At 41.7% G+C, this 15,751-nt stretch overlaps 1 protein-coding gene across 1 annotated transcript in view; it reads right to left on the bottom strand.

Annotated features, from left to right (window-relative positions):
• The window catches only part of LOC110371032 (tribbles homolog 2), a 33,271-nt gene extending 20,569 nt beyond the window's left edge, over positions 1–12,702 (bottom strand). The window contains exons 1-3 of the mRNA XM_021327106.3: positions 12,459–12,702; positions 11,907–12,303; positions 8,096–8,385 (exon numbers count right to left, since the gene is read on the bottom strand). Of these exons, the coding sequence (XP_021182781.1) occupies positions 8,096–8,385; positions 11,907–12,209 (593 nt within the window). The 5' untranslated portion in view covers positions 12,210–12,303; positions 12,459–12,702. The remainder of the gene's footprint in view (positions 1–8,095; positions 8,386–11,906; positions 12,304–12,458) is intronic.
• Positions 12,703–15,751: the final 3,049 nt, after the last annotated feature.

Genomic DNA, 15,751 nt, shown 5'->3' on the forward strand with positions numbered 1-15,751 from the left:
ACTAGCATCGATCGTGCAGCAGTAAGTTTGAAAGCTCATATTTAGGTGAAAAACAAACATGAAAGACGAGAAGGAAATAAAAATGTATAAACAAGCGCGCATCGGCGGACGGTCGAGTATTTTTAGTGGGAGACGCATCACAACTGCAGATTGAGGGTTAATCGTAATTCTGGCCACCGCCAGACCGGTTTGGACTTACTTTTTATTCAGACGCTTGCAACGCGAGGTAAACGCTCGCTACACAGAGAAATTGGCAAAAGGAATAAATCACTAGCTTGTCAACTTATTCGCCGGTAAACATGGCAACGGAAAGGTTGTGAACTTACAAATAACAGGGGATTATTTTAGGAAAGCGTGGGTCGTTTTACGCGAAGGTCGAATATTTGTAAGGACATAATATTTCCCAGTGTATGTTTGGCTCGGCGCCCCCGCTTTTAAATATTTTGCGCACCAACCCAACAACGACGATGTGGGTGGCGAACAAATGATACTGGATTAAAAATAAGGAGCTCCGAAATTGCTAACGCCTCCGTATTAAGTTTAATAGAACGAGCTTCATTTTATTTTTGTATAGGATCGTCGTAAAACGTGTATGTATCACGAGATCTACCCACGCGCCGAGGAGTCAATGTATGACAAAAAATGAAAACAAAAACACACAAAAACTGCCAGCAAGCGCACTACAAGTCTGATGGCTCGCTAAATTGACTGTCGCCTGCAGAATATCGAAAGTTGTTGAACTTTGAAGCGAAACAGGAAAAAGCTGACAGTGAGGGGCAAGAACATCTCGGAAGATTTACGATAGTGTATCGGTAGCCGGGGTCAGTCGCCTGCATCTCACTTCAGCAGGAACTCGTAAGCGCCTATGTTTTTTCCTCTTCCAAGTAAGTTATGTTCGCTTTCTCTCGATCACCGTTTAATATTTTTATTATTGCGGACTCGTTTCCTTTGCATGCACAAGTAGGCCCCGGTGCTCGCACCATGTCGCGGTGTTGTTTTTATTTTTGTTCGTGCGTTGGCGAGTGTAAAAGGACTCCGGCAATTAATGCACCTTCAGGTTTTGTACGTTTTTTGTAGCGCAACTCGATGTTATACAGTCGCCTGCCAGAAGAATAGCAAGCTGGAATTTATGTATATTATTATTAGACCTCACTAGTCTTAGCAAGTCCCAACTTTGTATAAATGGACTGTATTTCTTAATTTATGACTCGACATAAATCTTTACAAACACGGCTAAAATTATCACTTATTTACCAAGACCCTAATAGGTGCACTCACCTATTTATAGTAGGTATCCATGGTGTTTAAATTTAGGAGCCATTTTAGGGTAAGTATATTTAGCTGCGTAGGGTGCGAGGCTAGTGACCCGATAGAAATTTCCTATGATTCATCCCTGCACCCTCTATTGTTACCCTTACATTTTTAACTTCCCTCTTAGATGACGTCATTGAGTGCACCGCTTTTTTGTTTGAAATTCATCATCGCTGTCGCGCGTGATTCATTGCTATGCCGTTTTATTTTTATGATAACAAAGAAGAGAGTGTATTTAAAATTCCACATGAATTTACTGAAAATTGCAAAAGCTATGTGCAGTATCGAGGCACATTCTTGAAGTGAACAGGTTCAACAACCTCGTTGCCGTATTGTACCGATAACATGTTATCGTTTAGGGTGACGCTTTTGTTGGAACAAAAGCATTAATTGTATATCAATGTATTTACTTTTTGAAATACAAAATAGATTTCGCAAAACTCATCACTTTGAAAATTACAATAGTGTGATCTGGTAATGGTTATGTGGTTGTATCTGTGTTGTGTTTACGCTGGATGATTTCGGCGGTCAGCGACCTTCGCGACGCGGATAGCGACGGTGGCTGCGACGCCTCCAAAACGACGTAACACACGCCCCGAGCAGGTTTTAAATGCACAATAAAAAATATGTGCAGCGCGGAATAAAATCCCCCGCTTTAGAACTACTCCACTCTCCAGTGACTTACAGAGGTTTGTTGCTACCTCGTTAAAAACTAATCTCACTCGTATGGAACGGGACGGAACGAGGGAAAATTGAAAATACAGGCTGGCGCGTGTGGCGACGGTCAGTGATTCCTCCTTCGACATAACTTTGTTCTCCCTGAGCGGTCATGTACGACGGCATTCAAGAGAGGGCGCAATTATACTGTCTCGTCCCTATTTAATTGCTGGCACGTGCATATTTTTTGCCTCTAGTGCGAAGTGAATGCACCCATCTCTTGCAGGGAGCGGTCGCGTGCGCCCGACCACCGTGAAACTTTTTGCAGAACTTTTTAATGGACGTGCCCGTGCCTTATGCTCCCGCCTGAGAAGGTTAAGTCAGTTCAAGTCGGCTTTATCCGGCGTTCACGTCTCTGGAGTCACGACCGCCGTGACTCATCCGGTGATATCATGACATGACACCACCGTTGTTTTCCATGAGATATGTGGAAGGCGAGCTAGATCACTCACAGAAATGGAACGCCATTTTAGTTTGAAATTAATTGAGAACAAGGTGCTCGAGCGGAAACAGAGCCCGAAATGGGATGTTGTAGAGTTGGTCAATGTCAAATTCATTTGCATTGTCCTTGACATTGAACGATGCTAGTTTGCTTGACTATCATGCTTTGTTCTTGAGGAGAAAACGTGTAGGTCAGCACAGTTTGTAATATATTTGAAAATGATTTATGTTAGTTGATCTGTGGCACAGTATAATTTAAATATAGGTTGTGCAGATGTAGGCAAACGGAGCGTGTCACAACACACGGGCGTCGTATCGGCGGATAAGTGCGCGGTTACGCAAATCCGCAGATATGTCGGCGCTGCGCGGGCGCGCCGCTTGCACAAGGTTTCGCAGACCTTTGTTTTACGCAACCGGATCGATTTAATAGCTAGTCGTGCGTTTTCTCAGCTGTGTACCCGATAGCAAAATTAACGACGCCGAATTGAGAAATTGTACAAAATTATTCTAATAGTGACAAAGGGATAGACGTAGTATTATCTTGTTAACAAAGAAATTGTAACAAAAACTGGGAAGGAAGAGAAGTTCCGCTCTTTTGGTAACAATATAAACTTGTTGTATATGCCCCTGGTTTAGCAAGGTGTACGTCAACACCGATCCATCGTCGCTTTGAATTCTGACAATCGGATTTACTTTTGTATGGGTGACACCTATGTCCGGTAATTCATTATTGAGGACGTCGCTAACACATTATGTTCTGTCCTACAAGTAAGTAAAGGCGACTTTCGCTTGGGAGCATTGCACTATCGCCTGCGTCCGGTAGTCGCATCCGGTGTTTTCGTACCACCAAAAAAGGTGCGAACACGCGTTATTTATAGTCATGACGAATGCTTGCGTCGTCCTCGCCGATTCATTTATTTTCAGAATGAGGGAAATGTGTAGGCGTCTTAAACCCGAAAGCATTCCGGGTTTGATCACGGTCGAGTGGTTTCTCGGAGGACCTTCCCAAGCCCGAGCCGGGCGAACGGGATGCCTTGCTCATTCAAGGTGAACGATGAGTCACTTTCATAAGGCTCGATGTGGCATCAGAATTTTTGAACCGCTGCAGTGGCATCAGTTCCGCACGATCGAGGAGGCGGCGTCGGCGGCGGCGTCGGCCACGCGACATTGGCACAGTTGCGCGCGACCTCACCACGCCGCGCGCGCTAGTCGCGATCGAGGCCGCGAATAAACGCCCCAAAACAAGAACCAACAGTGCGCTTGAATTCCGGCACGCCTGATTCACGCCGTACAAATTAGCACTCGATGCGCGCTCGTTTATCTAACACGAGTGGCCAGCGGCCACACCCGCGCGAAAAATACCAGTAGAGAGTGCCAACTACGCACTGCACAGTCAGACATTTAGTGAAATAAAAGGTCCGTTACGCAAACTAGACAATAATGGTAAAGTACAACTGCACCAAAAGTTATACAACTAGCGAAACTGACGTATGGTTATATTACTGAGCGCCCAGTATTATGCAAATACAGCGCTGTAATGTGGAGGTCTCTTGCACCACGAAGCTTTAGCAACTCTGTTTCAAAACGTTTTCAAAATAGTCAGCGTAGGCGCGCAGGTACACGCGCTGATCGACCACGCTCGCGCTGCTGAGATATCGGCAACTACCTCGAGGCGTTATTTGGGTTGAGTTGCACATCTTTTTTATTGTAGAGCGGTTGCGTGCCGGTGCAGTAATAACATGCATGGGTCGCAAATTAGATACAGATTTGGAAGGAAATGTTGTGAGGCGGTGGCCGGGCCGGCATGCGACGCAGCGGCGTCTGCCGGGTGGCGAGGCGGCCGTCTATCGCGGACCAATTTGGCACATCCGCCGGCTCTGGCCGCACCGTAAATATCCCGTCCCGTTAAACACGACAGACGTGCGAATTCGCCAGCCAGCTATATTAGTGGCGAAACAAGAGTCGCCTTCGAGACATGATGTGTCTGTATCATCCAGTTAGGAAAGTAGCTATTGGCCAGATGTAACTCATCCATGTGGATTGTGGATATAAAGGCGTATCATGTAGACGGCAAATATGAACTTGCGTAATCGAATGCCTTTGGGTCGACATCATTGTTTGCTATACATTCGATCATCCGATCCATCTTCCGCGCACCGTGTTACGCAAAAAAAAGTGACTAGTGTTTCTTTACCTGGAATCGTTCGACGAAGTTATTATATTTGCCGGAGCGATCGGGATGCTCCCGAACAATGAGCTTGGGACAATTTTTGTACCTGAAGTTATTTACAAAGGACCAAGTCGTCGTTTGCCGACCGAAAATAGGCTCCGGGCTGTCTGGCGTTATGAGATTTAACTAATGCTATACAACAACACTTGCGAAACAAATTAGCTTTTTAGAGACTTCTTGCGGACAATGGCTATTTTCGTCACGTGAATATGTTTCCGCCTTGTATATCCTGTCGGCAATGCCAAAATTAAGAATGCATTATTCGTATAAAGGTAGTTTACAATCAAACATCCGGCTTTCCGTCGTCAGGTCCGTGATGTCACCAGCGAGCTGATTTATTTTTATACAACATTTGTCGTTGATGTTCTGTTATTATGATGGGTTGAAGACATCCTTCCTGGAAGTATGCTGATATTAATGACGTGTCGTCACAATAATTTGACGTGTGACGTAGAATGCGTGCGTGTTGTCGTAGGGCGTGAGGATCTCGCTACCTGCGCTATCGTGGCGACCTCGTTTTCCTCCCCCAAGGCCTGCGCCCGGATATACCGCCCGAGATTTCTCTTGATAGTTTCTAGTTACACACGAACATCTCATTTGTTATCTATTGTAGCATATGATAGTAGAGAAAGTTGAATCAACCCCAACAGATGTATCTGTTTGCATTTCAGTAACGCGTTGGCGGGCTTCGATGATACATATCTATTTTTCATTTTAATTTGATTCATGTTTATTTAGATGCTACCCTGTTTCCTGTATTTAGAGGTTTTTCTTTAATTCCTCTCATTTAAAATCTCTGCATTTTATTTTGTAATTTAAATCTCAAAGGAGAGCACAGAATTTGTTTTCATCTTTCAAAGGACAAGAAAAACTACGGGCGAGTGTTAAGAAAATCCACTTCAAAGCGTCAAAGAGAGTACGGAATCAATATTAATGTTCTTGTTTACCTTTGAGACGGGACGACGGCGGTATCGCGGGATGTTGATCGTGGCGTCCGCGTCCCGCCGGATGACTCGAATTTATAATCAGGGGTGCCTTTATATCGCACCGAGACGTGAGAACCGAGGTCGAAGGGCGGGACACTTGCTCAAGTTGCACCTTCACCGATACACTATTCTCACGATTGCAAACAACAGCTGGGGAATAGTGACCGCCGCGACATGTGCAATCATTAGAATTTATTAGGGGTGGACAAGGTCAGCTGCCCGATTATGTTAATAGGGGTTCGTTTGACCATCTGAATAATCAGATACTTTAAATTAGTATAAAGGATGTTGTCTGAGAAGAAGTGGCACACATGGTCATTAAGTGAACGAGACCCTCTGGTCACAGATTGCTAAAACAGCTGTCTACCTGCTTGACCTACACGCAAAGGTCCGTTATCATTAAGTAGAACAAAAAGCGATATTTCCGCTCCAACACCGGCACATGGCAAAACTGGAAACACATCTGCAATATCCTGCTTAATTTATATTAACGGTCAGACGAAACAGACGCCAGCGAGCCAGCGCGTCCCGTTTGCCCAATAACTAGAGTCTTTTGTACACGCCATGCCAGCGGACATTATCGACGCAATTGCAATTTTGCTATTCAATGAGTTATCTGTACGTTTTTGCCGAATTAACATTAAAACATTCCAGACGGTCGGTGCGGTAAAAGTTTATCTTTAGCTACTGTTTAGAGGTTCTGTGTAATAACCAAAAGTAAAACATTCCGGCTTTGAGAGGCAAGTTCGGAAAAGGCTTCTCAAGTCGCAGCGTACTCTGCTATTACGTAAAGGGTAAAGCAAAAGTTTTTACATTAGAGGTACGGTCGCGGTGCTTCCCGTTCCGCATTGCGAGCAGGCGCTTTTGACAACACTCGCTTTGATGACGCGACGCTGAAAAGAGTATTAAATTTTACCTTTTCCACTGTCTGTCTGTCCACTCAAAAGCGGACTGAATTAATACTGTTGCGCAAATACGCAGATAGAGTTCGTTTTATTCGTGTTTGGGGCTTATATTGCGTTTCGAACATGTCTGCGGCTGGGCGGTCACGTCAAAGGCATATTCGGATTCGCGACGTGAATGTCACTAGGGACGAGCCCAAAGGTCAGTGAAACCATCACGGCAAACTTTCAAGTTCGGGTGGGCGTACTGAATATTGTCTCAGAGAGGACGCGAAAGATAATCCAATACACAAAAGGTTGGCTGTTGCCCCCGATGTGGGATGAGGGGTCCGAGAGAATTATAACTACAATAGACGGGATTCTGACTTACACAAAACTTACGAATTTAATAAAAGGCTGGATGAAGTAGGTACAATAAAGTTTTTAGATGCTATCTGATCAAAATAAAACATCTAATAAATGAATCTTATTAACAGGGCAAATACCGAGGGTAAGGATACGGGCAGGTGAATAGAATTCATTTGAAATCCTTTTGGAATGTGGTCGGTAAAATACGCGTTAGGGGTGCATAAAAAATATTTGCTTTTTCTTATGGTATTTCTCAGGATCACCTGATCGGATGAGGGCAGGTACCCGTATGATGATTAAGAATTACATAGGGGTCAAAAGGGGTGCCGTACTCGCAACGTTGAAACCACACGTTGCGGGCGGTGCGCAAGCGCATTGCCGCGGACCCTTGACCCGATTGCGGCGCGCGCAGTATTGTACGCAGCAATGACACCGTTCGCCTTGAGCCGCTAGCATTGCCGGAGATATTCGCAACAATGGAGGCCAGATAACATTTCAAAAGTTTGAAAATCCGCTGGTTCCTACCGGCCGCCGCGAGACCGGCGTAATTAATAAATGCGTTGAGTAATCCTATTGTACGATTGCTGTCCTTTTAAATTTTACAACTTTTTCAATAGTTGTTGTGAGTAAGCTTTAACGTGTTCGTCATACGGATGATTAAGCATAGACATGAGGTGTCTGATATCTTAAAGTAGAAGTGTTTGGCGCCAATGGCGCAACGTGCCTGCAATATCTACTTCAGTTTGTAGACAACGACAACTAACATTTCTAGTGCGACACATAGCGCATGAGAATCGTCATAATGAACGACTTGATAACAGTTTATAGCAGTAACACAAGGCGATTGACTCATGGAGGAAACGAGGCGCTACTTAAATACAAAGAGCATTTCCGTTTCCCTTCCGACCTTTTTATTAACTCATCTGTTTTCTCACGATCGATCTTTATAGTGGGCGTAGGCAGTAAAAAATACCAAGGAAGTTACCGATCGATCAATTTGAAGCGGGTCGATCGTCTTGATAACAGTTGCTATGGAAACGTTGCATTGGGCATTTTGTTTAGTTAGTGATAACATTTCGCGACTGACAATGTGGCCGACTAAACTGGCGTAAATATTTTCATGTACATTGGTTTACACAGTAAAGTTAAAGAAGACTCACCTTTGAGGATCGGCGAAGACAAATTTTCTCAGCTTAAGATCCCGCAAAACGATGCCTTGTTCGTGACACGCGGCCACTGTTTCTGCCATTTGTCTGAACAGTCTGCGAGCTTCGTGTTCCCTTAGCCGTTTCCTCGCCCTCACATATGAGTGGAGGTCGGAGTGCGACCGCGGGAATATTAGGTACACCCTCTTATCTCCGACTAGGACTTCGTGTATGGGGTTGACGTGCGGATGGCCATCAAGCCGATAGTGGGCTTGGAGTAAGCTGCTGCAGTCTCGTGACACCACCTAAAGGACAACGTTAACATTAACACACCGATTCCACAAACTAGTTTTGTGAAAAAACCCTAGCAATGTTCTCTTAATGTGCAGTCGCTTTACGATTGTCGTTAGTATTGATTTGAAGGTGCTTTCCGGGAAAAAAATATACGTTTCCTCTAAATCCGGCCGACTCCTTGCATTATTCAATGAATGACGTATCGTTATTGGGGTCGTTGCTATTTTCCTTTATCGTTGACCTAGCTACCGTCGCGTGTCACCTCTCCTCTAGTTTATTGTTTAATCAATTCCAATGTCTAAGCGTAACTACTTTATATTTAGTGCTGCCTATTTTAAAGCGAATATTCGTTACCAGCAATATACAAGCAAACGAATATACTTAACTGATATGTTAAAAACATATGCGTCACTGAAATTCCCGTCCACGTTAAATTCAAAGGGGTCCTATTTCAAAGCGACCATGATTTAAAAGGGCTTAGTCTAATGTGAATAACGAGGTTGAAACATTTAGTGAATAGAGGCAAGCTAACCCTCCTTTTGCAAATCTAGCCCGGTCGACTTCAAACAGAATTCTTGGGTGACGACAAAGTAGAAATCAAACGAAAAAGACAAGATAATTGTTGCAATAACATTTTTCAATAGCGAATAGGCAAGAGTTGTCGGCAACGGTAAGCTTTCTAGAACCGCTAGCGCGTCGACTACATGGAATGGTACAGTTATTTTGGAATGAGCGATTGCACCTATCCGTGTGTGCTTGTGAACACAGTGCTCAGTGCGATCGCTCACCAAATGTCAACGACATTGTGAACGCAAATTCCAAATCTGATTTCCCGACTCACGAATGATGAATCACGTCGCGTGCGTCAAACCATTTCTTTTTGGACTTGTGTACAGTATAAATAGTTTGTTGGTTATTTCAGCGTAGTCACCCTAGACACGACGTCGCTTTTTCGATTTCTATTAATGTTGGGCGTTGTACGAAAATAAAACATGACCCATTTGTGGACTATGTTTGCGAAAACACGAGGTACTGATAAGAATTCGCAATGTTGACAGAACACTTGATAATATTTGACATCGAACGTATTTTACGGGAGCTAACCTACTTAGCTGTTATCAATATTTGTATAATCACAAGGTATGTATATCTATTGCAAAATATTTGTAAAACGCACTCAACAGCTATGTGGCTACATTCGGCTTTGACTCTCCCATTAGGGATAACCTAGCTCTAAATCAATCCAATTACAATGGCAAAGTACTCTATACATAATATAAAGGAGCATATAGATGTATTTCCTGTTCTATTGTATCAATCTAAGTCAAGTTGTTTATGTTTAAGGAGCATAACAAATTCGCAAGCCTTCATCCGTTCTAGGCTAAATTACAATAGCAGATTACCGTACATACGTCGCGATTGTTTGCAGATTGATTGCATTCACTCTTAAGATATGATTCGATCGGACTACTCAATTCTTGATACAGCTTATGTTTGCTAGACTCGTATTAATGGACCTGTTAAAGCAGCAATGTATAAGCGCTTCGATGCTAATGCCACTCGTACTGTTATTCAGTGGGGGGGGGGGCGAAAGGAGGGGGGCCTCTAGCCTCGCTATGACATTCGGCGATCGGCGCGTTATCAAATCGTCTATTTCACAATGTCAATGAGAAGGTCAAGCCTATTTTTGACTCGACCTGATGCGATCACATGTGACGTTACCATTAGAAGTATCAATAAAGGATGGTAATTTACGTTTTTTTAAAAACAAATACAGTGAGACGGTATCACACATGATGAATGTGAAACAAACGTGGCAGTCGTGTCGGCAATACTCGGTGTTGTAAATACGCTCGACGTTTAGCAACGATAACGTTGCCACACTATAACCTTGCCAAGTTCTCACGAGGGAAGTGCCTATTCTGTGCCTTGACAATACTCGTATAGGCCTTTGTTAGTACTCCTATGTATCCTGTATTGCCTAAAATTACTAGTAACCAGCCTAGGCTCAAAATTCGTTACGTAGAACGAGTTTTCAAACTAGTTTCTATGGCTTGAGTAGTGATTCACAAAAGCCAATAAGGATAAGCCAGTTCAAACTAAAAATGAATATGTTTGGAATGTTAGCTCCGCCTAATTATAAGTTGTGAGGCGCGCGCTAGCTCGGCTAGTGTAATGCAACAATTAGCGTGTTGTTAGCGTTATAATTGCCGTTATTGTTAGGTTATCGATTGCGAAAGTCGACACATGACATTGTAAAAACGGCGATGGCTGTGGCCTACAAGTGCGATCGAGCAGCGCGCGGGGCCATGACATATAAACTATGACATCGGCTTTGAACAAGATGCTATGAACAATGCACGCGAGACTCGTGAAAAAACTACTATTGAACATTAATTAACGAATTATGTGCTCAAAGCCGAGCCATTAGAGTTAGGTACTAATAGCCAGCCGTGATTAAGAAATACATACAATGTAATGTTTATGATTCAAATGATCTTTTCTTGGGGTGATACTACATTTATTAATAACAAGGCTAATGTTTTTAGATACATGTGATGAAATATATTGCTAAATAAAACTAGCTGTCAGAAGTCACTAATGGTTAAAATTGGTAAAGTTTACTAATTGAATTGAAGGGACACGACATGTGGGCATATTATTGAGTACTCGGCCTATCTCTACATGGGGTCCAATCCCGTGGGATAGTGAGAACCCTTTAATAAATATTTTGCTAGATATTGCCATTGTGAGTAATTATACCAATATGATGTTTTGCGTTTTGTTTGTATTAGTCAAATATTATTCTTAAGCGAGGCCAGGGCGTAATACGTGATTCAAGTTTACAAAGGGGAGCAGGTGTTTTACAAACTGACTAGCTAATTAGATTTGTGTACTAAGAGGTCGAACTACAAGAGATTACGCACTATATCAATCAAACAAAGCCACGCAACGCCTGATGAAACCCGACACAATTTCGACACGCGCACGTTACGCATCCTAGCCGCGTCGCGAGAAATACAGATTGTTCTCTTTGGCAATTCGAATTTTGAAAAATGTACCTACATGCCAGCACTAATAAGATAAAGGAGTTTTATAGGAATGTTTGCAAACTCGTAATGTAACATTGAATGTTTGCATCTCATAAAATACCGGTCTCGTTTAAACGGATAACATAAATAGATGTTAAGTGAATATCTAAATAACTACCTACGTAGGCACGTACCTATATTTGTATAAAACTTTTGCAAGTTCGCTCGATAAAGTTGTTGGACTCGTGAACCAAGTTAGCAAGTTGCAGATAGCTAGCTAGTGCTATAGGTTTGTATTAATAGCGCAAGTTTACTGTGGCAAATAAACTCGATCTCCTCCACAGCATCTTTATGCATGTATAGGTGGGTTTGCTATAACTAGCCGCGGTTCCGGGAGGCATTGCACTTACGTCAGTATTTAACTTGTGTCTTAGAACATTGTAATGAAGTCTATGTCTAATGTTAAGGCAACATTAGACTTAGATTAGATAAGTACTTACCTTGCAAACATACTCCTCTTGCGTTCGCACGTCAACACACCGACAGAGGGATGAGCCTTCAACTTGTTCTAGGAGGAGATACTTCTCAGCGACGAGTGCCGCCTGGAAGTGGTGCTGAGGAGGCGCCGGGCTGGAGGGCGCCGGCGGGCTGGAGGGCGAGGGCGCCGCCGCCAGCCGGTCCGTCAGCACCGGCGACTGCGCGCGCTCCTCCGCCTTGCTACTGTCCTCGCCCGCCACCGGCACCGTCACCGCCGGCTTGCTCAGGCGCAGCGGCCACAGCAACGATGGGGATCCAGGTTCCATCACTAACACTTAACACTGTCACGTTACACTTAAGTTCACAAACACACACAAACACTTAATTACGATGAAGGAACTACGATGAGATGAACATGATCTGCAACAAAACGAAAACCACTTATTAGTAATTTCCCGTTTGTGACACTTACAAATCCACGGAACCGACATTACAAAATTTGAAACAAAACGAGACAATCGACACGATTTAGTAACGTTATTTTAGTAAGGGGAAATTACGAATAAAGTACGAACCTTGAAATGATTCGCCCTGAGTGGATATCGTACCAAAATTTGACTGTCCGTGGTCACGAACAAGTCGCTTTATTGTGTGAGGAATTACAGGAAGTATCTTCAAGTAATTCATGCACTGATAGACGGCCAATATTTTGGGCCGGTGTCCGCTCGGGTTGTTGTGAAACTAAACGAACACACGTCCTATTCTCACTAACGCCATTGCGAGACTGACGACGACGCTCGCCGCGAAGCCTCGGACCGGCAACCGATCCAACGTCCAATGTCGACACACCGTCAGCTTGCGTAGTACGCTACAATACGCCACGCGATAGCTGAAGGAGCGACAACTCTATGTCTGTCTCTTTCTGTCATACTGAACAGACGCTTTATAGAAAGAGAAAGATTGTTACCATTCATTTACGTTTGGCAATGCAATCGCAAACGTTTGTTTCAATATTTTTCACAAGAACCAGGTAATATTATTTATTTATTACACATTTACCTTCAAAGCACTAATTAGATTTAAATTTAGATTCAACAACATTAAAGGACAACAAACAAATATTTTTTATCATCCATTTGTGGGTATTTTGCAAACTAATAATCATAATAAGAGGATAATTTAACTTTTATTTAGGTAGGTAAGTAGGTATGTTGATTTGATTTTACACGAAAAACGGTAGGCAGGTAGGTCACGCTTAGATACCTACTTAACTTTATATTAACAAAAGAAGATTGTTTAGTTTTCAGACTGAGTTTATACGTGATCAAATTCATGTTTCGTTTCCTTAACTTTATTCGTAACTTCAGAGTAAAATCCGCAAACTATTTCGTCATCTAAGTAGTGTTGGTGTCATTCTTCGATACCTAATTGTTTTAAGAAACCTACCAAGTGGGTGGATGGTTGAGTGTCATGAACAAGAACGACATAAGTAGGTACCTATTGGACATTCGATATCTGTCAAGTTCCCGCGGTCTGATAGTTAAACTAAGCACTGAAGTGTAACCAAAGTTTGTCCTCTATCTTAAATTACACGCCTTGTCTTAGTTAAGCGATGTAATAGATTAATTTATTTTAATTAAGTAGGTAGGTAGTGTATTTACTGCTGTCCTTATAATGTAGATCAAGAATTTTATTCGATAGAAAATTATTTAAACCACCTTCGCTGCGGTAATTAAAAAAAAACCAATAGTGTTGTCAACTTATGAAACTACTATTTTTTTTTAGTAAAAACTCAAGAAATGAGAATGCAACTACCTACCTAAATACTTAGGAACAAATGGTCCAGATTGGGATGTTGATGCTGTTGTTAATTTAATATTTACTATGTCCGGCTTTTTTTACGACTACTACTATGAGACTAGTGTGGATAACAGTGGCTTGTTGTATCTTTTTGTATTATGTAAATACTCATAGTACATAATATTACGCATTGATTTTATTAAGGATACTGCTTATGATGAATTCATGACTCAACTATTGATTGAGGTATGATTGTACAGGGGTACCTACAGGAAAGATTATTCTCAGTTTATCACAATTTTATGCAAAGTGGTAAATATGAGTAATTTGTTTAGTATAATGCGTACCTTTACCTTTTGTCAATCCTTGTTTGTTGTGTCATTTTATAAATAATTAGGTAGGTATTACCTAAAACTTTTTTCTTGTTGCTATTACATCCACACGAATTTGTATGGTGAAATAAATCTTTCTATAAGTACATACCTACACCAGTTAATTCAAAACATAATATTAAACTTATTTAGGTAATTTTAGCCTGAAACGGATGTCTGAAAATAATACCTCATTAGTTACATAGGTATTACATTTAAAAATTAAATAAATTATAATTGTATTAAAAGCGGATCTGGTAAAACCTGCCAAATTAAATAAACCGGTTTTTTATTTATAAAAAAACTTAAATATTGCGCAATATGTTCTTGTGCAACCAATCCTACTTGGTTAATAAATAATACTTCCCTTCCTAGGGTTTATCCATACTACAAAGTGTTGACCTTGGCCAAGGAGGTGATTTCAAACAGCCAACGTTTCGCGCCAATCGTCCGTTGCTTAGCAACGCGCATAACACTAATGGCGCGTTGCGATTGTTTATTTATTTTTTCTGACCTCGGTCTCACTCGAGAACGGGCTGATTCTTCTGAGCAGATAGGTCAACTGTATGATTCAATATGCGTAAGTACAATAAACTTTTAACTTTATTAAAGTTCAAAGTTAAAAGGCTCAATAACTCAGACGAAAAGAAATGGGAGACTTTTACGTAATAATAAAGTTAAGGTTAAAGCAGGTTAAAGTGTCGTCTCTACTTATAAATAGCTAAAACTTATTTTTTGTCTGACCTTTCATAGTCCTAAAAACCAACCCTGTTCACCAATACTGAAAGTTTTTTTTTACCTATCAACTCCGTATAGGTACTATTCAATGAATTCTATTAATTTCTTCTTCAATGTTCCAATCTGTTGCAAAGCACGCTATGTCAGGCGGATAACGCTAATGCATCGTCAGATCTTCATGTTTGCACACGTCTGGTTAACTCGATGATTCAACAGTCAGCAATTCGAGCGATCCTTTGTCCGCTCAGTGGCTCAACTTAGTCAGGGTTCACGCATTCCCGATCAATGAAACACGGGATGATGATTTAAGAAGCGTCTCGCGAGACTCGTGTGTCGTGAACTTAACATGTTAGTGGCTGCTTGCTATTTCCGGGGTTAAAACTAATGTTTACACCACTAGAACTGTTTGTTTAGGCATTAACAGGAGCAGCTTATCCTAATCGTGCGTTTCCCGACGATTTATTTCACTTCAAAATTGTGGCATTTCGATTTTTAAAAACCTTAAATATTAAATAGGTTTGTATGTAAGAAGGTTGAATGACGAAAGAATTTATCTCTGAAAAAAGTAAACGAGCTTACCAACCTACATGATAATGTAGGATTTCATTTCAAGGTGAGCGCAAAAATACAATCAGACGAAATACGATTTGTTTGTAAACAGTCAAATATTGTTTGCGACTCTTTTCTGCAAATATCCAATAAGTATGTGATGATGACGAATATTCTCGACTTGCGTAAGGAGTGACGAAATAAGCTAGTAATCTTTTATCTTTAGATTTTGGTCTACCTAGGCAGGTAGGTACCTGCCCACCTTTCTGTTTTTTTGTGATATTGATATTAGTAGATATTTGGTCATTTTGAGTTCGTGTTGATACCTGTTTATAAAAGAACTTAGGTAATATTTTTACCTATTTATAAAGATTGGAAATACAATATAAGTAGGTACCGAGCTACTATGC

The sequence above is a fragment of the Helicoverpa armigera genome, chromosome 6, assembly GCF_030705265.1.
Source record: "Helicoverpa armigera isolate CAAS_96S chromosome 6, ASM3070526v1, whole genome shotgun sequence".
Taxonomy (NCBI): Eukaryota; Metazoa; Arthropoda; class Insecta; order Lepidoptera; family Noctuidae; genus Helicoverpa; species Helicoverpa armigera.